Genomic DNA, 26,913 nt, shown 5'->3' with positions numbered 1-26,913 from the left:
CACTGGAAAAAACGTTCCCTGCACGTATACACAAAACCTCGCAACAATACATTTGAATATACGTAGACATTTCCAATAAATCTACGTATCCAAGAAAAAGTCGCTGTATATAATTAGTCAAACAAGGCAAATAAACATGTTGCGCAATCACAGATTCACAGAATCCTATATCTCGCCCCCATTCCATCCACTGCCTCCGATGTATCACTCGTGACGGAAGGCGGTGCACTTGCTCCCCGTTTTTCTCCTTCGCGCAGGCAATACTGAGCCACTATCGTCGGCTCACCCATTCAACCCCCCTCCCCACGCTTTCACTCGCATATACAACATGCGGCGCTCGGTCACGATGTTATCGCCCTTGGAGCATATACGAAGCATGAGGGCGACGGCAGGAATGCGCCTGGAGTGTCCATATAATTGCTTTTGCAATTATATAGTACGAGCATCCAGCAACTGATGCGTCCCGTGGCCCATTACTTTCCGCAAAAGAAGTAACAAAATCGAACTTTCACTATGCGACAATTCACTGTGCCGCATCAATGTAACAATGTATTATTGCGAAGCAATACTACTTTAGGTCGCACTTCAGCCCGTTCCGTGGCGAGGCGGTGGTAGGCACCATTGACCTTTAGCGTGACCTCGCTGCGTGACGTCACACCACGTGACCTAGAGTGACGTCACACTAGCTGTGTAAAAACGGGGCCCCATCTCACGCCGTCGCGAGGCGAGGCGGTAGCTACCAACGGCGGCCTAACTCCCGCTCCTCTCACCAGGGGCGCGGCGCGGCGCCCGAGTCATCCTCGCGTGTCGCGACATCAGCAGCGGCCTCCTCGCAGCCGCCGACGTTCGGCGGGTGTCGAGCATCGAGAACGTCGTCATGCGCTACTTGGACCTCTCGTCCTTCAGCTCGATACGGGCGTTCGCCAACGGCGTGCTCAAGTCCGAGATGCACCTGAACGTGCTGGTGCTTAGATGATTCACTGTAAGCCGTAACACTAGCATAACCCAAGACTACCACCAGCCATACTACCAGCTGATCCGAGAATAACACACTATTGCTTCGCAATAACGAGGCTGAACAAAGCTAAGCCACGGTCGTTTTTTTTTCATTTGTGGGGCGGGGCACCGAAATGAAAACAAAAACTCAAAGGAAAGTATGTTGGCTACAATCGAATGCCTACTTTGGGCACCTAATGTGGCTACCGAAACGTGAGACGCTTGGTCCACCGAGAACCATGCGCATACTACTCGGTATCCTACACCGGCGAGACAAGACGTTGCGGAGAGGCTGCGCTCAAGGGAATTCGGTGCAATCCGTCGAATCACCACAGTGATGGCGGCGAGCGAGCATTGTTTCTTTTTCTCGTGTGCTAGCCTGAAAGCGTCCAAAACTCTCCCAGGTCAAAATCCACTCGGCCAGAGCAAACCGAACCAGCACCGAAGTGCGCCGCGCGGTGGTCGGGGTCACACGAGAAAAACGTCTGCGGTCTGGCTAGCTCTGGCAGCCAGCGGGTAGGGTAGCGAGAACAAAACAAAAATTGAAGTGGCTCAACGGTCCTCGCGAACAAAAGTCAAAGTAGAAAAAATAAAAAAGAACGTAGTTACCTTGGCTGACTTTAGTGTCGCGACATGGATGCCTTGGCGTAGGTGAAACAAAAAATGTTGATATATTTTATCTGACATGACGGCACAAATGAACCATCACAACGCTTCGTCTCATCGGACCTATCTGCGTGCTTTGTCAACTTGTATGATAGTGTGTTGATTTCGCTTGTCTCGTTGTGTGTTCCGATGTAAGGCTTTAGAAAATTCAATGCACCTTTGGCGTCAATATTTATACAGCATTATACCCCTGTTACACGGGCCCTCTAACGGCCGTTAGGCGGAGTTACACGGCAGCGCGAGCGCCGTTGGAAATCAAACGGCGATGGACGCCAACGGAACTCACCGGTCTTCCTTCCGCCGCCGTTTCCATCCGTTTTGTCGTGAAATAGGCAAGATGGCAGCACCCAGCAGCAACGTGTCCTCACTGCAAGCGAGCGCGCCGGCGCAAAAACGATTTGCCTGGACAGCGTCACTGACTCGATTACTTATCAACTTGTGGCAGGATCACCTTTCCGAACTGCGAGCTCCGAAACACAATGCGCCCGTGTACGCAAGTATGACGGCGCTGTTCAACCAGTTCTGTTCAACCAGTCCGTACAGCGAGAGGGCGACGCGCTGGTGTAGGGTTATGCAAGCTCGCATGTTCGTATCCTCCCATGCTAGTGAGGGACACGAGCTCACGATGTAGGCAAATGGGGAACTAGTCACGCGAAAGTCGGCCTTGCAATCTTGATCCGACAACTTCGGCACGGTGGTGTCGTACCAAGACGGTGGTCTGGAAAGCGTCCACACACTCCTTTGCCTGGCAGACATCATCACAGCGAGTGCAGCGAGGTTGCGACATCCCCTCTCGGCCGCCTTCCGCTTCTTCTTCATTAACGCTTTCTCAATGCGCACAGCTTGCAGTTGAGCCCTTTTCGCAGACAACAAGGCCTCGTAATGCGGAACCAGGAGAAGCAAATCGGGTGGACGGTCACCGTCGCATTCATAAAGCGGCCGGCTAAGCGCCATTCCGCGGCAGTTCTCGGGTGCGCGTCGCAAAGTTGCACCACGTTGAACACTGCACCTGCTGAATAGCGCAGACGGTCACTCGCGGTACGAAAGAAAAAAAGGAAATGCACTGTGGTGCTGCGGTTAGTACAAGCGATGGAACGTGAAACGGGACGCTTCACCACGTTGAAACCACTACAAACGCAGCCATATTGCAACGCGATGGATGGGATTGGATCCAGAGACAAAACTTTTTCGAGATGGCGAGGTAAAAAGTTCAAGAGTCGCGTGATAAATCATCGAAACGGAAGTGAACCGACTGAACATAGAAAGTGCCGTGTGAGCGCAGCCACCACCGTTCCGTTCCCAGGGCCGTTACGGCGTTCAACTGCCGTTTGTGTTAACGGCCGTTGCAAGTGCCCGTGTAACCGGGTATTCAACCCACAAAGTTCCGTAATTGAAAATCTAAAGCACAACTTTGGAAATGTCAATGCACCTTTCACATATAACGTTTATGAGATTTATACCCATAAAGTTTCAGAAATGACATTCATGTGCTCCGTATTCCGCGGCCTGCGCAAGATGCCGCGGCGAACTAATTCGCCATCAAAACGTCCTTGAAGTTGTGCTCGGATGGGGCTGCTTGCGTTATGTGACTCCGGGTACATGGGCGTTGCTACGAAATCCAGTCTGCGTTCGCAATGTTCGCGATGAAATGCCTTTTTTAGCGAGAAAAAGATATTCTAGACAAAATCCAGAATGAGTTCCGGCGCCGATGGTCAGGGGCGTAGCCAGGGGGGGGGGGGGGGGAGGGCTTATGGGGCTTCAGCCCCCCTCCCCAAATTTTTTTCGTGCTGTCCATGCGCCGCCGGCCAAAACAACCCCCGGCGCCGGAAATCATGCTCGATTTTGTCTAGAATGTCCTTTTCACGCTCTAAAAAACATTTTAGCGCGAACATTGCGAAATCGGGCTGGATTTCGCGGCAACGCCCATGCACCGGGAGTCACATATCGTAACGCAAGGAGCTCCATCCGAGCACAACGTTCCGAAGGCGTGGCGGGTGGGCTCGTCGCGGCATCTCGCTGAGGCCGCGGAATCGGGAGCGCTTGGATTTTAATTCTGACACTTTATGGGTATAAAGTCCTAAGAAACTTTGGATGCGCAAGGTGCATTGATATTTACAAAGTCGTGCTTTAGATCTTTAATTCTAGAACTTTGTGGGCTTAATGTTGTTGTGAACCTTTAACGCCAAACGTTATAACTTTTCTAACGTCTTATATCAGTACATACAACGAGACAAGTCAAATCAACACCCTATCAGACAAGTTGACGGAACACGCAGCGAGATACGATGAGACGAAGCGTTGTGGTGGTTCATTTGTGCCGTCATGCCGCATAAAAAATAGCAGCATATTTTTCACCTACGCCAAAGCATCCATGTCAAGACACTAAAGCCAGCCAGGGTAACTACGTTCTTATTTATTTTTTCTACTTTGACTTTTATTTGTGAGGACACATTGAGCCTTTTAAATTTTTTTATTCTCGCTACCCTACCCGCGGGCTGCCAGAGCCAGCCAGAGCCAGCCAGAGAGCATGCGTTTTTCTTGTGTTGCCCCGAAACCACCGCACGGCGTACTTTGGTGCGCATGTGGTTTTTTCTGGCCGAATGAATTTTCGCCTGCCAGAGTTTTGGACGCCTTCTGGCTAGCAGACGAGAAAAATAAACAATGGTCGCTCACCGCCATCACTGTGAAGACTTCACGGATTACACCGTGTTCGCTTAAGCGCAACGTCTCCGGACAGTCTTGTCTCGCCGGTGTAAAATACCGTGCACTATGCGTATGGTTCTCGGTGGACCAAGCGTCTCACGTTTTCTTCGATATTCATTCGGTAGCCACATTAGGTACGCAAAGTAGGCATTCAATTGCGGCCAACATACTTTCCTTGGTTTTTTTTAATTTCGGTGCCCCCGCCCCACAAAAACAAAAATATCATTGTTGCAGCACAGCGAATTGTCGCATGGTGACAGTTTATTACTTCTTTTGCGGAAAGTAATCGGCCACGGCACGCTTCGGTTGCCGGATGCTATTGTTATATTATTGTGATAGCAATTATATGAATACTCCAGGCGCACTCCTGCTGTCGCCATCGCCCTCATGTTTCGTATGAAGCCTCAGGGCAATAACGCCGTGACCGCGCGCCGCATGCTGTATGTGCGATTAAAAGCGTAAGAGGGGGGCGGATAGAATGGGTGAGCCGACTATGGTGGCTCAGTCTTGTGTGCGCAAAGGAGAAAAGCGGGAAGCAAGCGTGCCGCCTTCCGTCGCACGCGATACATCGGATGGAGTGGATGGAATTGGGCGGGAATCCCCCAGGATTCTCTGAATCTGTGATTGCGCTACATGTTTATTTGCCTTGTTTGACGCATTATATACAGTGACTTTTTCTTAGATACGTGGATTTATTGGAGATTTATACGTATATTTAAGTATCTCGTTGCGAGGTTTTGTGTATACGTGCAGTGAACATTGTTTCCAGTGACACTTTTTCGCCCCTTATGAAACATTTGTATATTCCATTGTATCTTCGCATTTCTAATGAACGAGGGCGAGTTAAATGAAAGTGAGCCTACCCACCCCGCGCAATAATGGTTCGTTTCATTGTCTGCGAGGCATGCGCGTAGCACACAGGCATCTTTCATTTACTAAAGCGACGCGCGGATATGACGGTAAATGTTCTTTAATGCTCTCATACACTGGATTGAACATGGTTGGACGTAATGGACACTTCAGAAGTTGAGCAGCGGGGTGCCGTGAATGTTTTGACAGCTGAAGGTGTTTCCCAAAAAGGAAATTATTCGCCGTATGGCTGCCGTGTAAGTTGAACATTGTATTTCATTGCCACTCTGAAGCCTTGGCGCAAACGGTTGAAAAAGAACGTGAAAGTTGCAAGGACGATCCAAGACCGGGCCAAAGCCATCCTGCAATCAGCCCCAACACAAGTGCAAAAGCTGGTGAGCGGATGAGACAAGAACGGAGGATAAACATCGATGAACTGGCAGAGCGTGTGAACATCAGTCGCGGTTCGGTTCACACCACAATTCATGAACATCTCGGTCATCGGCTCTTGTGTGCGCAATGGATGCCCAAGATTTTGGACCACCGCCAGAAGAAGGTTCTGCGCTTCCTTGACTCATCTGATCCGGTATCACAATGAAGGTGACGACTTCTTGTCTGCAATTGTGATCGGCGACGAACCATGGTGCGACTACTACGAGCCTGAAACACGACGGCAAAGCTTACAGGGGAAACATTCGAATTCACCGCCCCCAAAGAAAGCAAAGGCCGTCATTCCCGCCGGAAAGGTGTTGTTGACTATTTTTTTTCGATCGTCAGGGGCCATTACTGATAGAATTTTCTAAACCCGGAGAAACTATCATTCGTTTACGATATTGTGAAACGCCGGATCGGCTGCGTGTCGCAATCAAGAACAAACGACGTGGAAAATTGACGAATGGGGTCATCTTGTTCCAGGACCTGGCTATGGTATTGGACTGCTGAGCACGAGGTCGCGGAATCAAATCCCGGCCACGGCGGGCGCATTTCGATGGGGGCGAAATGCGAAAACACCCGTGTACTTAGATTTAAGTGCACGTGAAAGAACCCCGGGTGGTCGAAATTTCCGGAGTCCTCCACTACGGCGTGCCTCATAATCAGAAAGCGGTTTTGACGCGTAAAACCCCATAATTTAATTTTTAATTTTTCCAGAATGCCCGTCCCCACGTCGCTGATGTGGTTAATACAAAACTGGCAAAGTTCAAGTGGGAAACGCTGCAACATCTGCCATACAGCTAAGACCTGTCGCCTTGCGACTTCCACATTTTGGGGCAAATGAAAAAACCGCTAAAGGAAAACAGATTTGTGTCGGGCGATGACGTGAAAGAGTCAGTTGCGGATTTGTTGAAGCAGCAACCTAAGGAGTTTTATGAGACGGGAATCACCCGACTCGTTGGCCAATGGGATAAATGTCTAAATGCTCATGGAGACTACATTTAAATTAAGTACCCCGTTTGTCATATATTTGCCTTAGCTCACTTTCATTTGACTCGCCCTCGAATATATTGCAGAATGGCTTTATATAGGTGCTCTCTGTTGGGACAATAATTTCGGTGCAATTACTCACGATAGACGACCGGTGACAGCTGCTCCTGCGTAATACATTGGAATAAATGACAGCTTCATTGAGATTTTTCACTGGCCGTTGTATATGTACAAAAATGTAAACAAAGTTGTTGAATGACAAAGTTTCGTTAACATATTTGTCCTCAACTTGTTCATTTCATGGCCTTTACATTTTTCACATCAGTGGCAAGCACTGCTTTGCTGGTTTCGAACTGATATAGTTTTAAGGATCGTGTGATATTTTCTTTACTTATTAAATAGACGAAAACATGGAAGCATTGATATCAGTTATTTTGAGCACAATTTCTGGCACATACGAGTATATCTTTTTATTAAAAAATACATATATTACTTGTTTTGACAGTGCGTAGCGTTCAAGAATTCGTTTGCAGCATCTTTGGCGATAGCAATGCAGTTATTATTCATGTATTTGATCTCTCGACAAATTGTTTAAGAGGAAGCTTTTGCTCGGGCCCAACTCCGACGCGGCCTATTCAAATGTAAAACGCAGAAACGCTTTTCTGAGATAACCCCTGGATCACTTTTAATGGAATTTGTTGAATTTGAGAAAGTTAACTTCTAGTATCTGTTGGAAGCGAAAGTCCGATTTAGGGCCTGAATTTTGTTTAAAATATTTTGAAAAATTTGAAAGTGCGGAAAAAATAGAAACACTACGTTTACAAACTAAAAGCTTTTCATCAAAAACAGATATCACGGTTCTTCAAACGGCATCTATTAAATAGTGAAAGCGGACAAATTCGGTATGTCAATTTGTATCTTACGTGAATTAGTTCCGTGGTGCACAAGGGTTCAGCAAAAGCCGTATTTCGATAATGATAAATTGTTTGAGATTCATTTGTAACATATCAATTTTGTCCGCTGTAGATGTACTATTATATGCGATTCACAGAATTGTGATATTCTTTTTCATTGGTGAGTTTTAAACATGATAGTTTTGTTTTCTGAAAATTTGAGATTTGTGCCAATTTTCAATAAAAAATTGACGACCTAAATGAAAAATTCGAAACCAGAAGACAGTAGAATTTAAGTTTTTCTTTTAAATGCAACAAACCTCATCAAATTTTCTGCAGTGGTTGCCGATAACAACTAACTAACCTTCTGCATCTATGTACATAGGAGCATTCGATAAAGCTTCCTCTTAAGGAGGAGGCCAAGCTGGAACGTGAGCCCCCCCCCCGAACGAAATTTCTGGCTACACTACTGCCGGTGGTCGCTTCGCACGGCGGTGCATGTACAGCACGAAAAAAATTCCGGGGGGGACTGATGCCCCATAAATCCCCCTCCTGGCTACGCCCCCTGCTAGATGCGCATGTATGTGCGCATGTGCGCGTGTACTTTGCTAGACCAAGGGGAGAGAGAATATAGGCCTGTTTTTCCCAGTCGACAATTTTTGAGAGACAAAAGCCCGTTAGTTACCCTAACTCGAAGCACCGCGGCACTCACAAATGCCTCTCAGCAGGAATAAGCCTCATGCCAAGCTGAGCTAAACAAACGGGGGAAAACGGAAAGACATCATTGGGTACCCGCATGTGTGAGTGCGCATGTGCGTACGCATATACATATGCATGTGCGCATGTGCTTATGTATGTGCGCATGTGCGTGTGTGCGTCCGCATGTGCGTTCATAGATGCGTATGTACGTGCGGGCACGTGCATATATGTGTACCTACGTGCGCATGTCTGTGCGCATTTGTGTGTGTGCGCGCGTATGCCAATATGTGTGTACCTTGCCAGATGAAGGGGAGAAAGAATAGAGGCCAGTTGATACGTCTTTAGAGACATAAACCCGTTAGTCCTCCTGACTCGAAGCACCGTGCTACTGACAAATACTTCTCAGCAGGAAGATGCCTTATACTAAGCTGAGCTAAACTGACGGGGGAAAACGGAAAGACATCATTGGGTACCCGCGTGTGTGAGTGCGCATGTGCGTACGCATATGTGTATGCATGTGCGCATGTCTGACCGAGCGCAATGGAAAGAAAGGTTTGTGGGCACACAACACTGATCTGGCTGATACCGTGCGCAACATTTTTGCAAAACAAGACGATATTGAAAACAGGTCGCGTAGAAATAATTAACTTTTTTTTTGTTTGGGTGACACCAAAAAAGATACATGGAACGAGTCCGAGTCCAAGGTGATTTTGCTTTGTACGGAAAATCTGGAAATAGAAATTAACCCCTCCTCTATAGAGAGGGTGCGCAGAATTGGCAGACACGCAGTTAACAAAAAAGGCCTGTAATTGTGAAGTTCACTGCTTTCAAAGATAAGCAAAGGGTCTTGACCGCTGCCTCTAAGCTTAAGGGAACTAACTTTTCAATAAGCGAAGATTATTCTAAACATGTTCGTCAGGCAAGAAATTCTCTGCTCGCATATGCACGGGAACAAAAAAAGAAGTACACGCTCAGGTATAACAAGCTGGTGATGGGTGGAAAAACATATTTTTCACGGCTCTAGTGGTTCTGTTCCAGAATGTACCCAATAGCAAACAACACAGCCTTCTTCCCGATTTACTAGAAATAGACCCGAACAACTTTCTTTTATTGCCGTAAACTGCCGAAGCCTAAAGAATAACGCTAATGATTTTGCACGTCTTTTATCGATATCAGAGCCTGACATTGTTATCGCCACCGAATACTGGCTAGACCCTCACATTGCGGATTCTAAGGTATTTCCATCAAGCTATGTTGCACGTAGAAAGGACCGAAACGCACGGGGAGGTGGGGTGTTTGTTCTAGTTCGAGACACAATTGAAAGTGCACCATTACTTGCAGCTGACGTTATGTCAGAATCTGTATCGTGCAGGCTATGCTTTTCAGATGGAAACACTGTTATTGTCGGTTCTTTCTACAGACCACCTAATTTGAACACTGTTGAACCATTTGTCAGCCTTTCAAGGTCACTCTCAGCCCAGTCATCTTAAACGCTAATTCTTGGTGATTTTAACATGCCAGATTTTGAATGGCGTGACCTATGTCCTGAACAGAATAATAGGTCATTGCTTCAGTCTGCATTTTGCGAGCTAATAATGACTTATGGGCTCTTCCATGTCGTTGATTTTCCTACTCGTTTTGGATGTACAGACGGAAATGTGTTAGATTTGCTCTTTAGTAACCAGAAAGATATCGTAGACTTCATTGCACCAGTACCAGGGATTAGTGATCATAAAGTAGTTGCAGGCATTATTCGTTGCAAAAAAAAATAGAATTTACCAAAATGCGGCCGAGAAAGATATTTTTTTAAGAAAGGGGTAATTATGAGGCTATTTCTAATGAGTTAAATGATTTCCTGCCTATATTTGCAGTTCATTTAGTAGCATCGACAGTCTGTGGGTCATATTCAGGGATAAATTGCTTTCATTGACCTCTGATTTTGTTCCATATAAAGTGGTTTCGACTAAGCGCCGCAAAGATAAACCTTGGACCTTGGATTAATAAGGATTTACGTTCATCAATTCAGAAAAAATCCAGAACTTACAAAATATATTGCAAAACAAAAAAACCCAAGCTTGTACACAAAGCTAAGAAATATCAGCACAAAACTTAAAAGCGAATTGAAGATTGAGAAGAATTAATATCTACAGTCCATAGCAGGTAAACTAAAAACGAATCCGAAAGAGGTCTGGCGGTATATCAAGAGCAACATGTAGGATGACACTGGCATCCCGGCCATCACAAATGATGGTAACCTAATTAAAGAAGACAAACGAAATGCAGAATTTCTTAACAAGTATATTCACTGAGTTTTTGCTGAGTGAAAAACCTCAAGTGGACTACATGAAGATAAAATAAAGAGAAAAGAGACAAGATAACAAATGATTGTGTATTGCTTTGCGTTTCGCATAAATGGCGTGTAAGTAATTACATGTAAAGTTACATAAAACAAAGCTATACCAGCATAATTTATACCGCCATAGCAGCGTCACTGGTCAACCACCTTTACAGGGTGGAACAGCTGGCTATTCTAATGTCTATTCTAATTCGCGTTTTCCGTCAGTTTTCGACAGCGCCAGCCGTGTATCGCTCTAAGTTGGTGTCGAAGCTATTTGCAACGTGTTCGCGTGTTGCTCACATTGCTCACGATTGTACACTGGGAAGGACGGGGAGCAAGAGGGACGCGTAGTGTGTGTCGTCTCTCTTAGTCCTCGTCCTTCGCGGTGTACGTGGTTTTAAGTATTCTTGTGCTAGCTGCTCCGAAAGTAAAGAAATATGAGTCAGCAAACTCACATGCTCGCGGCTTATGAAACGTTGGAGATGATTAATTGCTAGTATTTCAACGAAGTATATTCAATATATGCCTCGTCACCAGATGTTTAACCGCGATCGTTAAATAGTTCGCGCCTACTTAATGAAGGCTTTCGTAATTATTAGCTTCAAATAACTTTAATAGAGCGGAAATGCTTGTCCGTATTAAGATATGCAATAACAGACGTAAAAAAGCACGCAAATGTTAAATAAAATTAAGAACGTAGTTTGCATAGACAAACGAGAAGAAATGCCGCGTATATTACAGGTCTGTAGTGACCTGATGATAAATTATAAGTGTACTATTTTAAAATATATCTTAATTATCAGTTTAATTTGTTTAGAACATTTGTCGAGGAAATGTTAAGGCGATTACCGCATCGAGGGATCTACTGCCATCCTGCCTAGGTGACATGGGTTCGCGGATCACGGTGACTCGGTGACTGGAGCATTCGTGGCAACGAGACCATCTTCCGAGCATCGCGCGTTTAAAATCCTGCCAAGCCGATGAAATTGTAATGGGGATTAAAGGCACAGATAACCCAGTTTCAAGCTGGAAATTAGTGTTGAAAAATCGCAGGAAGTCACTGTTAATAAGGAGCCTTCCAAATTCACTGAAGCTCACGAGCCAATGTGTGTGCATAGTGCGTGAAACGGTATTAATTATGAACGTAGATTTCTTGGCTGGCTGTGACGCGTGGACTCAGTATGCGGAACAGGACCAAAACGAAGAAAAAACGAGAAAAAAACCTTGTCCATACCTTGGTTTTCGATAGACTTATACAAAGAGCAACACTTTTTACATTAGGAAGCTTTAGTAAACGGATTCCGCTTCGGCTACCTGGCGCCGCTGGAGCCACATCACTGATGCACCTGGCTCGCTTTTCGCAGGCACAAAGCTGTCGGAGACAGCAGTGGTTATTGAGGAGCCAGTAGCAGTACGCTAAAGCTTTCTATGAATTGAAGACGTGCCAGAGGAAAAAATATTTTGTAGTTATGTTCATGTAAATGTTTAAGCACCTCGCGAATCCTTGACCAAAGCAACACTCTTTTGAGCGGGGCAGCACAGGGATTGCCGAAATCAATTTCCGTAAGTGGAGGCAGTCGATGGCTACTATGAAGTAAGGCTGCAGAACTGCTGACCCTGGAAGTGTACAGTCATTGGTAAAGCACTAGAAATATTGTCACGTGACATTAGCGAACATAGTTAGCGGACGCCGCACTGAGGACGACGAAGTGCTTTTGTACCTACGTGCTGGCCTCCATCTGGTGGCACAGCTTTCTACCTGCTGGACTTTCAAGTAACAATGTTCTACACTATCTATATACTGAAACGGAATGTGTCTGGGAATGAGTAGAATTATTTGGCTACGTTATGGCATATCTTGATGACTGACGTGCGCGTCGTGATCTAATACCACGAACAGGTACGTGTCGTTTCAGATCTTCCTCTTACTTTTGAATGGTGGGATAACATACTTATTTGGAATTTCTGAGTTATAAAACGACTAGCAACGAAATTTTGGAAGACTGGCTTAACAGGTGCCCGAGTAAAGATTGCATTAAGACGCAGCTTCTCTATATCGACGTTGAAAGGTTTTTCCTTTCGGTTAACAAAAACTGCAAGTAACAAAATGTAAGGAATACTTGTAACCCTGAGATCACTTATGTCTTTGCGGCCCTACTGCCCACGCGCCTTATTTTATATCATTGTGTAGAGGAAAGAATCCATTACTGTATCATTTGTGTGCCGCCTGCACAGATGGCGTTGTTCTGGCGCCATGCATTACGCAATCGGAGCTAAATTTAGTGTCTTACTCGCCGTTCAGACAAGCGTAGCTCTGCGGCACGTCTGTCTAATCGAGCGGGAGTGGTCGTGTTCGAAAACTCACTCTGGCATAGATGGCATAATTCACCGAATTCAAACTTCATAATTCATAAGGTTTGCAAACGTGCCATACATTGCCGAAATTCCATGGTTGTTGGACTATGACGTCGCCGAGGTCTACACGCAGGCTCCGCTAATGGCGTGAAGAAGCATGGGCAGCAAAACACAGGGATGCTTATCCGAGCCCACCACACATAAGAAACAATCACGATTGCGAGATTAAAGCGTAGGACTTCGACTAGCTGTAACACAAGTTAAGGATGTACACATTGAAATGCCTGAAAACAATGTCACTTGACTATTTGGTCACGTCATTTCTTTAACTTCGTACCGATACAACCTCGTCAACGCACACCGCTGTGCCTTCATCGCGAATTTTCGTTTTCTTTGTGACGAAGCCGCGAATGTAAATTTTACTCTCGCTGCCTTCGTCACGACTCGCCTTAAATTTCTAACATACTTAAACCATTCCTAATCCATGCCACTGCTTTCAAGTTCCCTCAACGGTATTGCGTGAGCCCGAACTATGGAACAGTTCAGATCACTGACAAGCACTGTTAAATGGCAAATAAACTAATGGACTTTAAAACAACATCGACGCGTTCTTGATACGTCAGACTGGTTATAGACAAACTGCAAAGGGTGATGTCACGGAGATGAGGCGGAAGTGCTTTCGCATTTTGTGTGGCGGGAGAATATAATCGCCAGACCATATACAAACATATACGTAGTATGCATGTACGTCATTCAACGATACTCCGCGACTTCCGGTTTACGGCAGCGCCATGTTGGGGAACCTTAGGCCTATGCGCGCGCCTGCTGATAAGGTACCCCAAGATGGCGGAAGGTAGCGGAAACAGACGACAGCAGCGTATGTAACGTCACGTGCATACTATCTATATATAAGGCGTGCAATTTAACCGAAGGGCTAATGAATGCGTGGGGCCGAGTTGTCATTACGTTTATTGCCAAAGAGTATTGTTGAGAGCAGCGAATAAGAAAATGGAGCACGTAGCTGCTGTTTACTTTTTCTCCATTGTATACATGTTTTGTTTAGAAACACAAAGATTGCTTATTCACGCGTTTGAAATCCAGTGAACTGACGAAGTTACTCACCTGCTATAAACAGATCCACGATAGCCTCCGTTATGGTCACACCCGCGTCGGTTACCTTGTCACCGTTGTACGAAACGTTGCACACGTAACTTCCGGTGTCGGAGCGATCCAGCCGATTCAGAAGTAAAGCGGGTGGATCACTGAGCAGTGAAAAGAACGCCTTGCCGATCCACGGCTGTTGCTTCCAGTGAGCACCGTCCACTAGTCCAACAGTTGCTCCCAGCACTTTGGTCGGTGGAGGCTCGGGAGCCACCAAAGCGTAAACTTTCTTTGGTTTGCGATGACTGTCCATGCTTTGAGGTAAGCCACTGGTCAAGTTCAGCCTGACGTCTGCCACGTGGAACCAGACGACAGAGACGGGTTCTTTCGACACCATGTTGATGGGACAAGGGAGTGACGTTTGTTCGGATTCCAGATGGCTTAGGCTTAGCGTCGATGGAAAGTATGGCGTCGATCCTGCATTGGAAACAAGCGAAGACCTGCTTTGATACCGTTCTGCCTCGAAGTGCATGCAAAGACCAGCTTCTTCCCGTTTAAATTACCTTAGCACCTGCTACTGAACTGGCACGAGATGAAAACGCCCTGAACTGCCATTCAGCTATGAATATTGTGGCAACCATCGTCTTTTCATCTAAATGTTGTTACAAGAGAATCAGCAAGAAGGCTGTTTAAGCATTTCCAGCTGAGAAGAAATCTCGGCTGTTAGGCGTTGTGCAAAGCGATGTTTGTGGAGGAGAACATTCTAAATTTGTCAATTATTTAATTTCTTTTAACATATTACAGACAGCCACAGGGTTGGAGCAGGAGCGAGTAATGAACAAGGCAACAAAATAAAAAAAATTTTCAGAGCAGTTAGAATTTTCAGAAACAGCTGAAAACACATCAAGTGGCACAGGATAATACTTACGGAAAGGAAGCAATGGCACGAGGAAAAACTGTGTTGAAAGATATCTGTACCAGCACGCACTGGCGTAATATCCTAGTGGTTATAGTTTGTAGTTAATAAACGTTTTCAAAATTTTCGCACACTTTACTGAGAGGCAGAATTGCGAGATTACAAAGATGTGCAGAAACATGAAGCATTCTGCACGGCGGTGCTCCTAAAAAATACCACGAAATTAAAGATTCGAAGATTAGACGTAGCTGAGAAACACATTAAATGAGATTGTATAAATCGAACTTCGTTCTTTTTTTTTCCTAATTGTGAGTTGAAGATAACGGAAGCATTATCAAGAAGACTCTTTACACTGCAGACAAGAGTCCTGTGTAGAGGCGGAGCTTGGAATTTTAGGTGCAGTAGGTAATAAACGTTCACTGTAAGCAGTGAACATGCCTAAGTTCTTCATTGCGTCTCACGTGTCGGAGAAAATCATTCTTCAAGAACTAAAAGATATACTGGCTCTTGGCAAAAATAAACAACTGTTCTGGTACGTGAAGCAGGAAGGGCATTCGCGTTTCGCTGAGATATTGACAGCCGTATTGAATTTATTGTTTATTTCGTCTTCGCTAGAGCAAGTGCAAGACCTTACAAACCATTGTTGGGATTTAATGATAAACGAGAGCTATAGTAACTTGATATACCGCGCAGTAGTCCAGAATTTGAGTACAAATTTTAACTATGCAACAAGACACAGACCTCATTAGTCGTTCTTCAAGAGAACAACCAGCTGGTGACAACAACAATAAGCTCACGCTACAATTACTACCACACTCGCAATAATTGCGTTATGCAATTACTGCAGATGCTTCAAGGCTGCATTAATTACTTCCCCGTCGTGTCGGTAGAGAAAAACAGGCGCCTGACTTGCGGATTCATTCGAAGGATGATCTATTTATTCTTCGTACTCACTAATGCGCGAAAGAAAGAGAGTGCCCTATTACTGAGCACACACGTTCGAAGGGTCCAAGGATAGTCATCACGAACGTCGCCAATCTAACGAGCTAAATTAGTGATCCTTAAACGGCAGCATTCTGCCACTTATTCCTAGCCGCGAAAGCGGGAAGCTTTATTACGACGCGATAAGTAAGAGAGCAGCAGCAAAGCGTAAGCGTTGCTCATTTGAGTTTGTTCTATTGTGGGCTCTGGGTATGATTTGACTGACCTGCGACACGCCTCAGGGGCGCAACCTTCAGTGACCGGGTTGAACTGGGCTGGTGGGAGCGCTAACGGAGGCTTTGTTCAGTACACTGTCAAATTCACGTTTCTGAACTAATCAGATAGGGCGTAGCAGCTCTCAGAGCTGACAAGGAGGCGAATTCGACCATATGGCTGAATTTCTCAACAATGTCCATAATATTATGCCTGGTCAATGGTGAAGACTAAGAATAAAGGACTGGAGTCTTACTTGGGAAAAAAAAAGCAGAAAAGAGGTGAGTCCGCCACTGGGAGAGGTATTTCTTCAGAAATAAAGTGGTGTTAGCCAGAACGTTTGACTGCAATGGCTACAATAAAAACATAGTTGGCTCACGCAGACTAGACAACTATTAGTGGCTGCCCTGATCAAAAGGTCACGCCTTTAGTAATGAGCTTCATAATCTAAATCTTCACATTTATAATCATCTTTATTATCATGGCCATTGAAAGGCTTGGAGGTCACGATATTGCCTGACAATCTTCTTCCCACTCCGCTCGGTGGCGCTCCAAAACCACAAGCACAGTGAATTTTGTTGATTCGAGTGTGGTGTTCTGGTCTACCTTCAATCACAAAGGAAATGATTTCGACCTTGAATGAAGTTAAGATTATTCTCGCGCGTTCAAACCCTTTTGTTAGCGAGGATAAGGGCGTTACAGTGCAGTGTTTCTTGAATTAGGATAAAACATGCGGTTGTTCAGTTATTGTGATGCGACCGTTTCTCAAACGTGAACTTCTTGGCTTGAATGTAAATAATGACGAGAATTGCTTCATCTCGAATAGGATGTTGCCGAAATAGCCGTACTTTGAGTTCGTAACTAGTTAGCCAAGTAAACGCGTTGTCTGCAGTGCTCATTCGCAAGCATATACGGGAGAGAAATCGCAATACCAACAGCGCAATGATGGCTTCACCAACATTCACCGGGCGACGTGGGAGCTGTTTAAGTCGTTGTTTCATGTTGCTCGCTTGCACTTTTCTCTTTGCCGTTACTGCTAGGGGTACTCTAGGAGAATTTTATGCCAGAGCCATTTCGTGCATCCTGGACGAAAATGACTTTCTTTTATGACGGTGCACTGTGAGAACCTAAAAATTCAGTTCAGTCCCGAGACGAGTTTTTCAAAATACACTCTAAAAAGTTCCGCGCTTTATCTCACGCTAAAGTAAGCTTAAGCGCGACGCGAATGTAAATGGGGCGCGGAAGACGTTTCAAGCCCCACGTGACCAAAAATAGGCTTGACATTTCTTCATGTAAGCGTGAGGGCAACACTGCCTGCCATGGTTCTGTCTTGTGCGAGCGTGAGCAAGCCGCGTACGCACGAGAAACGCAAATGACACGGTTAACATCCCGCGGAGCACTCGCGCGGAAACTCTCCATCACGCTATAAAAATCCAAACAAGGGATCCTTGATATATCCCGTGATCGGCGCGGAGCATGGGTGACGTAGAACAACGCTCTGCGTCTTCTCACTGCCCTGCGGGGAATGCTAAACTTTTCTTGGGGAGGCTGAAGGAGGCCGTGGTGTTTTGAAGGTCGCGCTCGGCCATGTTAGGTGTAGATTTTACGGCGGACTGCCACGAGCGACGTTCGTTCATTGCATCACAGAGCTTCCGATCTAATTGTCAGAGTTTGTGTGCATCGCCATCTTCACTTCTACACACATTCATGGATTACAACGCGGGTGGTGTATCCATACATTGTGCACTGTGCCGAGATTACGAGAGTTTACGAGAGAGGAATCCACCGTGTTCTGACAGCTCCAGAGCAGCATTTTCATATGGATAATCGATATGTTGCGGTCCCTCACCTCGTATTCATGGAGGATTGAAATATACGAGTAAGAACATTAGTTATTGTTCGCTTTTATTAAATAACGGCTAACTGCCAATTTGTGATGATTTCCGGTATGTGGTTGTATGATGACTGGTGCAAAATTTGCCGTAATGGTACGTTTATTGGAAAGCGAGAACATTTTACGCGAGTAGTAGCGTTCATCGAAATAGAGAGCAGTCAGCCTCATGCCTTTTTAACAAGTTTTAACACCGGGCTGTTCAATTCCTCTGAATTGTTCAGTTTATTGTGCTGAAGTACCGAATTCCCACGGTTTCTGTTGTTTTTATTTTATATTTGCCAGCTCACCGTTCTCTCTCTCTCTGTGTGTGTGTGTGAAAACATTTATTGTAATGAGGTCCGGAGGCTCGGCTTCTTAAGCCAAGCCCACGTTGGCACTGTCAGGCCAAACCTTTCAGCGACATCATGGGCCCTCTGGACGGCCCTTAGTTGGTCCTGAAACAATGGGCTTTGAATCCTTATCTCCCACTGCGTCCGTTCTTCAACGAGGTTGGGGAGAGTCGCGGGACACCCCGCCAGCATATGTCTGATTCCAATGATGCCATTACAATCGTTGCAGTCCATCTTAATCTCCCTCTCTGGATCTATATTACTAATGGTGTACGGTGTGGGATATGTACCTGTTTGCAATAAGCGCAGTGAGACTGCCTGAGCCCTGTTCAGTTTTGAATGTGGCAATGGGAATTGCCTGCGTTCTAAATAGTAGTGTTTGGTAATGTCATTGTATGTTATTAAATGATCTCTAGGTTCCCTGGCTTGATGGTGAACGGCTCGGTTGTGACTGTCTGGGTTCTCTCTTTGCCCGCTGCCATTTCTCCTCGGGCAAGGATGGTGAGATGGGAGTTGCCACTCTGCATTTTGCACCGTGCTTCCTTTCATGATTTAAAACTGTTAGTGGCGCATCAGTGCGGTAGGCCGTGTATGCGTGAAGTAGCTACGTATGCCGCTGATAGTATGCCAGTGCCTATAACGTGAAAGTCCATAATTTTGTGACCTATTTGTCGACTGACAGTAACCAGCATCTCCGAAGCGCTGCATGCGAGGTTGTTACACCACGTGCTACTTAATTTGCAACCTCAATTGCACTCTGTATTATGATATCTATCTAGTTTAGCTCCGCATATTTTACATTCGGGCTTTAAACAGACAGAGGAAGTGTGACTGTCTTCAATGAACACGAATATACTCTGCCCGTTGCAGCTCTTGATTTCCAGCTGCGAACAGATCCATGCCCACAGTGAGAGTCCACATGAGATAAGTTCACGCAGAATGTCATTCTCGTCAAAATTTGCATATCCATTGGGTTGGGAATTAAGCGTAACTATGTTTTTCTGGCTCATTTTAGCTTATGTATTAAAAGGTTTTACCGAACGCGTTGCCAGTTGTGTTCGAATTTCTAAACTTTATTTTTATGAAGAGCATGATGGAAAAGGAAGGAAGGAAAAAGTGGAGAAGGAAGGCAGGGAGGTTAACCAGTTTTGCCTAACCGGTTTGCTACCCTACACATGGGAGCGGGATGGGGGGATGAAAGATGGGGAGAAGAGATAGAGGGCACATAACACGGCACACACATCGTTGGTTACAGTCTGTCACTCTTGTGCGGTACGTGACATCACTGTCACAGCCGCTTGTCCAAGCCCGTATCCTTCATAAACCGAAGTAGCCCCTTCGTCGCCTTCAGCTGCGATGTCTTCAGTCGGCGATATGTGAAAATGGCTGCAACTGACAATGGTCTATTGTCAAGGTGCGCTAGAACGGACGCCATGGACTGTCTCTGAACATTATATTCAGGACAGTCACACAGAATGTGTTCCAGCGTCTCCTCGCAAAGACAGGCATTGCAGAGAGCGTTGTCTGCCATTCCAATGCGAAACGAGTAAGATTTCGTAAAGGCCATCCCTAGCCATAAGCGATAAAGCAGGGTGGCCTCACTTCGGCGGAGTCCGGTTGGCATACAGAGATGCATCAAGGAGGGCAGGTCGTGTTGATGATTGCTGCGGTTGGTCTGGCTGCTTGGTGTGCACCATAGAGAGAGCGTGATCTCCCGTGCAAGCACTTGAAGTCTGCTGGCTGCGTCGGACCGTGAAAGTGGTATGGCCTCTTCCTGTGTGTCTTCAAGAGCTGTCCGAGCGGCTTTATCGGCGTCTTCATTTCCGATGACGCCGCAGTGACTTGGCAGCTACTGAAACGTCACGTGATGTCCTTTCTCATGTGATGTATGGAGTAGGCATCTAATATCGAATACGAGCTGTTCGAATGGCCCGCGACGCAGAGCTGATAGTACAGATTGTAGGGCTGCCTTTGAGTTGCTGAAAATTGACCATTGTCGAGGTGGTTCCCGATTGACAAAACAAAGTGCAGCTCGAAGAGCAGCTAGTTCCGCAGATGTAGATGTCGTTGGGTGGTCTGTCCTAAAGCTGATGGTAATACCTCTTTCTGGGACGACTACAGCACCGGACGAACACTGGATGTTTGTGGAACCCTCAGTATAAATATGTGCACTGTCTGCGTACCTCTCGTGCAGAAGAAGCAGAGACAGTTGTTTCAGCACAGGCGACGACAGCTCAGACTTTTTCCCGATTCCTGGCACGTTGAGATGGACTGTGGGGCTGACAAGGCACCAAGGGGGCATCGATGGTTTAGATGCAGCGGTGAAGCCCGAGGGAAGTTTGTCGTTGTACTTGACAATAGTTTTTGAGAATGATGCTTGGTGCCTGTCTGAAGGTAGTGTTGCAAGGTGGTGATAGGGGGCCCGTGCCAAATGTCTGATATGCGTTCTCAGGGTTTCCACCATGATGTGAGTCTGCATTGGATGGTCCCGAGCAATCGGAATAGTTGCCTCAGTAGACGTGCATCTCGGTAAACCAAGACAAACTCTGAGTGCTTGAGCTTGTGCTGCTTGCAGAACACAAATATTTGTCTTGCAGGTGTTGTTCAGTACAGGTAGACTGTATCTTAAAAAACCGAGAAAGAGAGCTCTGTAGAGTCTCAGCATTGCGTCTACTGACATCCCGCACGTCTTTCCTGTCAGGTATTTAAACAACTGGGAGGTTGCTGTTAGGCGTCGTTTCATGTAAGCCACGTGTGGGCTCCAACAGAGGTCTCGGTCGATAATTACGCCAAGAAATCTGTAGGTTCTGACATAGGAAATGGTCCGCCCATTGATTGAGATGACATAAGGCGTCATTGGTTTCCGAGTAAACGCCACTAGGGCGCATTTTTCTGGCGATATGCTGAGACCTTGTTCACACAAGTAGCTCGCTGTCAAAGTAGCCGCTCTCTGAAGCCGTGCACGTATCTGAGGACGTGTGACTGCCGAAGTCTAGAGACAGATGTCGTCTGCGTATACTGAAATTTTGGTGGTAGTTGGCAAGTGTTCAGCAAGCCCAATGAGAGCGAGGTTGAATAGCGTCGGGCTGAGAGCACCGCCTTGAGGAACGCCCTTGCTGGTATAGCGTCGCGTAGTTGGGCCATCGCCACTTAATACATAGAATGATCTTGCAGATAGGTAACTTGCAATCCATAAAAATACTCGGCCACCTAGGCCAACCGTCACAAGAGCGTCGAGAATAGCCTCATGTAATAAGTTATCGTATGCCCCTTTCACATCTAAGAATAAAGCTGCAGATAAACGTTTACGGGACCTTTCGTGCTAGACATATGAAACGAGATCAACTACATTGTCGATGGAAGAGCGGTCACGTCGGAAACCAGCCATGGAACTCGGATAAATCTTGTAGTGTTCAAGGTACCATTCCAGGCGGCCAAGGATCATCCGTTCCATTATCTGTCCTACACAGCTGGCCAACGCTATCGGGTGGTAAGAGGTGAGCTCTAGCGGGGATTTGCCCTGCTTCAAGATTGGCACCAGGCGGCTCACTTTCCATTCGTCAGGAACATTTCCCTCCTGCCATGAGGTGTTGTAGAGACTCAATAGTGCTATCCGTGCGGATTCTCCGAGATAGCACAAGGCTCGGTGTGATATACCATCTGGACCCGGAGATGATGAGCGCCTGCAGAGAGCTAGTGCCGCCTCGAGCTCCTCCATTGTAAAAGGAAGGTCCATGCGGCAATCTCGGGAATGGGGGACATCATCTCGGGCTGGAGGATCTGGACGTGTCGCTTGGTCTGCCATTCGCGCACAAAAGTCTTCTGCGACATCGATGTCTTGCCGCCCTTGGAAAAGCGCGAGTGCCTTGAATGGAAAACGCTGTTCCGGAAGGCAACGCAGACCTTGCACCGTTTTCCAAATGTGAGGCAGCGGCTTGCGGGGGTCGAGTGTTTGGCAAAACGTTGCCCAACGTTCCGACGCTAATCTATCCATTCGACGCTGAATCTTCTTTTGTATCCTCCTGGCTGCCCTAAGGTCATGGATTGATCTTGTACGCCGATATCGACGTTCCGCCCGGCGACGAAGTGCGCGAAGTCGCTCTAATTCTATGTCGAAGTCGTTTCGCGTGTGAGAGATCGTCAGTATGCGAGTGGCGTTCCGCATCGTATTTTTAATTGTTTGTTCTAACTCAGAGGGTAGGCCCTCGCTGCAGGCATCTTCCATATCAGATTTGAAGTTGGCCCATTGAATCGTCCGAATGGTATTCCGTGGGCCAGATCTAGACGACAAGCCTTTGATGTTCAGATAGGTGGGAATGTGATCACTCCCATGTGTCTCAATATCTGGAAACCACTTCACATATCTGGCGAGAGAGTTGGAGACAAAAGCAAGGTCGAGGCAGCTGCCGTATGTCACGCCTCGAAGAAAGGTGGGGCTACCATCGTTCAAGAGAGTGAGGCCATAGTTGTAGGCGATGCTTGATAATCTTCGTCCTCTTGCATTTGTCTTTGTACTTCCCCATGCTGGATAGTGTGCATTGAAATCTCCTATGATGACCCATGGGGCGGGGCAAACACTCAAGATATCCGCTAATCTTTTAGTGTCGAAATTGTTGGAAGGCGATATATACACGCCTATGAGAGTAAACACGAGTTTGTTCTTTTTAACTGTGACGCATATATACTGATTGTCGTCGTGGGGCGCAATCGGTTGCAAAACATAGGTGAGTTCCCGACGAACAAAAATGATGATTTTGCTGCATGCACTATTTGTTGATGACATGAAACATTCGTACCCTTACAGTCTGATTGGTTTCGACAAGTTGGGCTCACAAATGACGATGAGTGGAAACACGTTGGTGTACACATACTGACGGAAATCTGAAATTCGTGATTTTAGCCCTCTGGCGTTCCACTGCATGACGCACGCTGCCTTGACTTCTTTTCGGAAGTATGGGGTATGGGTAGCCGTCTTTCTAGTTGAGGGATTCAAGCACTGGGCTTAAGGCGTCCAGCACTTTAGGTGCGCTTCGAGCAGACGGTGTCCCCATCTCAACTAAAATCGTTCGGATGGCCTCCATGAGGGAACGTAGCACCGAGATGACTTGATCTGTTTTAGGTGAATCATCAATGGCCGGAGAAGGCTCCGGTGGCGCCGTGACCTTCTGAGGTTCCTTAGCAAGGGAGCGGCTCGGTAGCGTAGGCCATTCCTCTAAAGAAAGAGTCTTATCTGATGCCCTCGTGGAAGTGGTGGACCCTTTCGCGTCGCGACTAGGTGGTACCGTAGTGGAGCGGGTACTATCGCTTCGCTCATGCGCCTTCTTTGAAGGCGTACGACGGTGCCGACGTCGACGCCGACGCCGGACTACTTCGGCTGCCTCCCTGTGGGCCGAATTGTCTCTGGCCATTTGCTTCAGAACCGCGCGCTCCCTCTTGATGCGGGGACAGTCTTTCGACGAGGCTGCGTGAGGGCCGCTACAGTTGGCGCACTTCAGAACTGTGGCACCGCAGGTCACTTCTGCATGAGGTTCAGCGCAACGGGGACACAGAAGCGAGTTGGGACACACGCCCTTTACGTGTCCTAGCCTGAAGCACTGATGGCATTGAAGCGGCTTCTGGATGAATGGTCGAACTGGATGTCGAAAATGTCCGACTTTAACGTGGGAGGGTATGCAATCCCCCTTGAAGATTACTTTTACGCAGCGCGTATTCCCAAGACGGCGCACTTGCGTAATGATCGTGCCCTCGTTTGCCGGCTTGATGAGGCTAGGTAAATCTTCATTGGGAATGGCAATGTCAATGTCGTAAATTACACCGGCTATCGATGTGTGGTCGATCGGGATGAAGGGGCGCATTTTGATTCCGCCAAGCTCCGTGATTTCTTGAAGTGTTCCAAGCGCACTCGCGTTGTACACGTCTATGGCGAGTATATTCTTGCGTGGGTTTATTCTGATGTCTTTAATTTGATCCGGCACCGCACGTTCCAGAAAAATGGATAGGGCTTGCCTGTTCAGCAAACGTAGGTTGCTTGACGGTTCTTCCGGCATAAAGATGATGACGTGTGGCCAGCGCGCAGGCCTTGACTTCATAGTCGTAGTGCTCGCAGGAGGTGACGGCGTTGTGTTGGCGATCTTTCTCTTCGACCTCTTATTCCGGACGGGTATGAAGCCGTCGTCGGATGAGTCGTCTTCCGACATAGAGTACAGCTCGGTGTCCTCGGTGTCGCTGGGGGAGCCAACTCGCTTCCTTGCGGTTGACAGCCGTGATGACTTCTGGCCAGGCGGGCCTGTGGCATGCTCCGCGTCCATGGTCGCAAGACGGGGAGGTGAGGCACCCCGAAAGGCAAAGAGTTCGCCAAAAATGCAGAGAGCACAGAAACAAGCGTTCTGTCAAGAAGACACTTCGTCCGTTACAGCTATGTGTCTCACCTAAATGCATTTTGCACATTGTTCTTCTGTTTTTGAGGTCACATTTGAAAGAGAATAAAGGTTTGGATATAGCACTGATGAAAATTAACAAATATGGAAAAGGTTCCTTCTGATCTCATCAAAAATACTGAAATTTTCTGAGCCTTCGTACGTCGCTTTAGAAGCGTGCTTGCGACCCAGGCTGCAACGCATGCTCTCATTACTGCATTCATTTGACTATCTTTCCCCTATCGCCTGCTTCCAAAAACTTCAAACCGCAACATTTTAAGAGCAGGCAGTAGAAATGTCAGAAATGCAATAAGTGTTAAAGCAGTGAAAAAGCAAGCGGTCTTCGTTACCGCATTTAGTCTAAAAGAAACATGTCTTCACCTTTAAAGAATTCTACTCTGGGTATTAAGATATTTTTCCTTGTTTTTTTTTTCCATATCGCACTATGTGACCTTATAAGACCATGCATTTTCTAGGGGAAACAAAGCTGCTCATCTGCGGTTGTGAGCAGGAAAGCATTGAGAACAGTGACGACACATCCCTAGAAAAGGCACTAATGATGTGCCTATGGCTTCATGGTATGTACTATGTAACATATCCGGCGGCATATGGCCAATTTTTGTGCAACCACTTTAAAGCCAGGATTAAGCAAAGAAATATTATGGGTGCAAACAAGATCAAAGGATTTGTTCACTGCTTTGCGCATTTAAATCAAACTCATATAAAGAGTTATGCTTTCTCAGCGATCTGAAAAGACTTTAACTCTGTAAGTTTTGTGTTTGGCATCAACGTTTCATTGTATCATATATTCTGGGAATGAATATTATGAATGAAAGATTTGCCCGAGGGAGAAATGTCTGTAATACTTTTTTCGCTGCCTAGAATATTCGTCTTTCTTAGAGGAAAATGCCAGGGAAAAATAATTTGATCAGGTATTTTGGGCCAACAATCAGAGAAAGTGTGCAATAGCATGATGATTTTAATGCTGGTAATTCTGTCCTGTCGACCCTCTCCTACACAAGGCTTGCTATCTTCGCATGCGCGACGCCGCAGAGCACAGATGAAGGGCATTCGTCCTTTTGTGCAAGGAGATACCGAGGGTCTTGTTTACGTTTTACATTCCTTGGCGTCGTTGAAATGTGCGAGGGCTTTGCAAAGCCCCTTCTTAGTGGATTAGTTTCAATGTCACCGGCTGGAGCGTCTTGCACAATCTCTCTGCAGGATACTCAGCTTCTACTTCGCCGGCATGCTACCACTGTCATAGCGTCTCGGCTCGCCACAGTCTGCGCCGTCAAAGCAGAAGTTAAAGAAGAGGACTGCGAAGAGCTTGGTGAGCAAAACTCGCTTCAGAGAAGCGACCCAAGCGCCCAAGCCGACAAGGGCCGGTGCTTCTTCGTTGCTTCCATCGCATGCACAGAAGGGGCGAGGGGGATGGGGAATGCTCCTCACTCCTACCTCCTTGCCCCCTCTGGAACCCTCTGTAAGCGTGGCGATTGGTCACGCCATAATAAGCGTGAAAATAGGAGTCCTTATCACATCGGCTAAGCGTGAAGAGGGGTTGCTGATCACTCTTAACCGGGGTGATCGGTAAGCATGGAGCAATGTCATGATCGGAATAAGCGTGCAAAAAAAACTGCAAAGGCACGCTTAAATAAGCGTGAACTTTTTTTTGTGTACTGCGAAAATTGTCTCTTGGCAACCCAAGCATGCCAGGATTGAAAGAAATTTCGTTTCGTCGACGGAAATGCGATCTCCTTTTCGAAATATCTCACGAGATACAACGTAAGGACGCATAGCTACAGCGATCGCTTGAGGCGGACGAAGGAGACGCGTAGTTACGATCTCATTAGTGCGTTTCCATGCGAGGAATAAGCGGCCGTCAAGCAGAACTCGGTAAGTGTGGGAAGCTTCAAGCTGAAGTTCATTTGCGACCCCACTTCGCGTGCTTCTTCGTTTGCCGTTTGGAGCACGATGTTATATTTTTTGTGGAAGGGGCAAATCGCGTGAGCGAATACCTTGTTTAAATTGTCGCAGAAAAACCAATTCTAATAAAAAAGCACTCAAGTCCGGGCTTGAGAAACGCTGACATACAAAAATGTTTTGTACCTGGGGATTTCAGTGGAAATCTCGCGGAAGAACTCC

At 46.6% G+C, this 26,913-nt stretch overlaps 1 protein-coding gene across 1 annotated transcript in view; it reads right to left on the bottom strand.

Annotated features, from left to right (window-relative positions):
* The window catches only part of LOC140215368 (uncharacterized), a 66,816-nt gene extending 52,322 nt beyond the window's left edge, over positions 1 to 14,494 (bottom strand). Inside the window, exon 1 of the mRNA XM_072285960.1 lies at positions 14,044 to 14,494. Within this exon, the coding sequence (XP_072142061.1) occupies positions 14,044 to 14,419 (376 nt within the window). The 5' untranslated portion in view covers positions 14,420 to 14,494. The remainder of the gene's footprint in view (positions 1 to 14,043) is intronic.
* Between the last annotated feature and the right edge of the window lie 12,419 nt (positions 14,495 to 26,913).

This window comes from Dermacentor andersoni, chromosome 1, assembly GCF_023375885.2.
Source record: "Dermacentor andersoni chromosome 1, qqDerAnde1_hic_scaffold, whole genome shotgun sequence".
In the NCBI taxonomy this organism is placed as follows: Eukaryota; Metazoa; Arthropoda; class Arachnida; order Ixodida; family Ixodidae; genus Dermacentor; species Dermacentor andersoni.
Note: the sequence above shows the minus strand (reverse complement) of the source record. Positions and strands in the feature narration are given on the sequence as shown.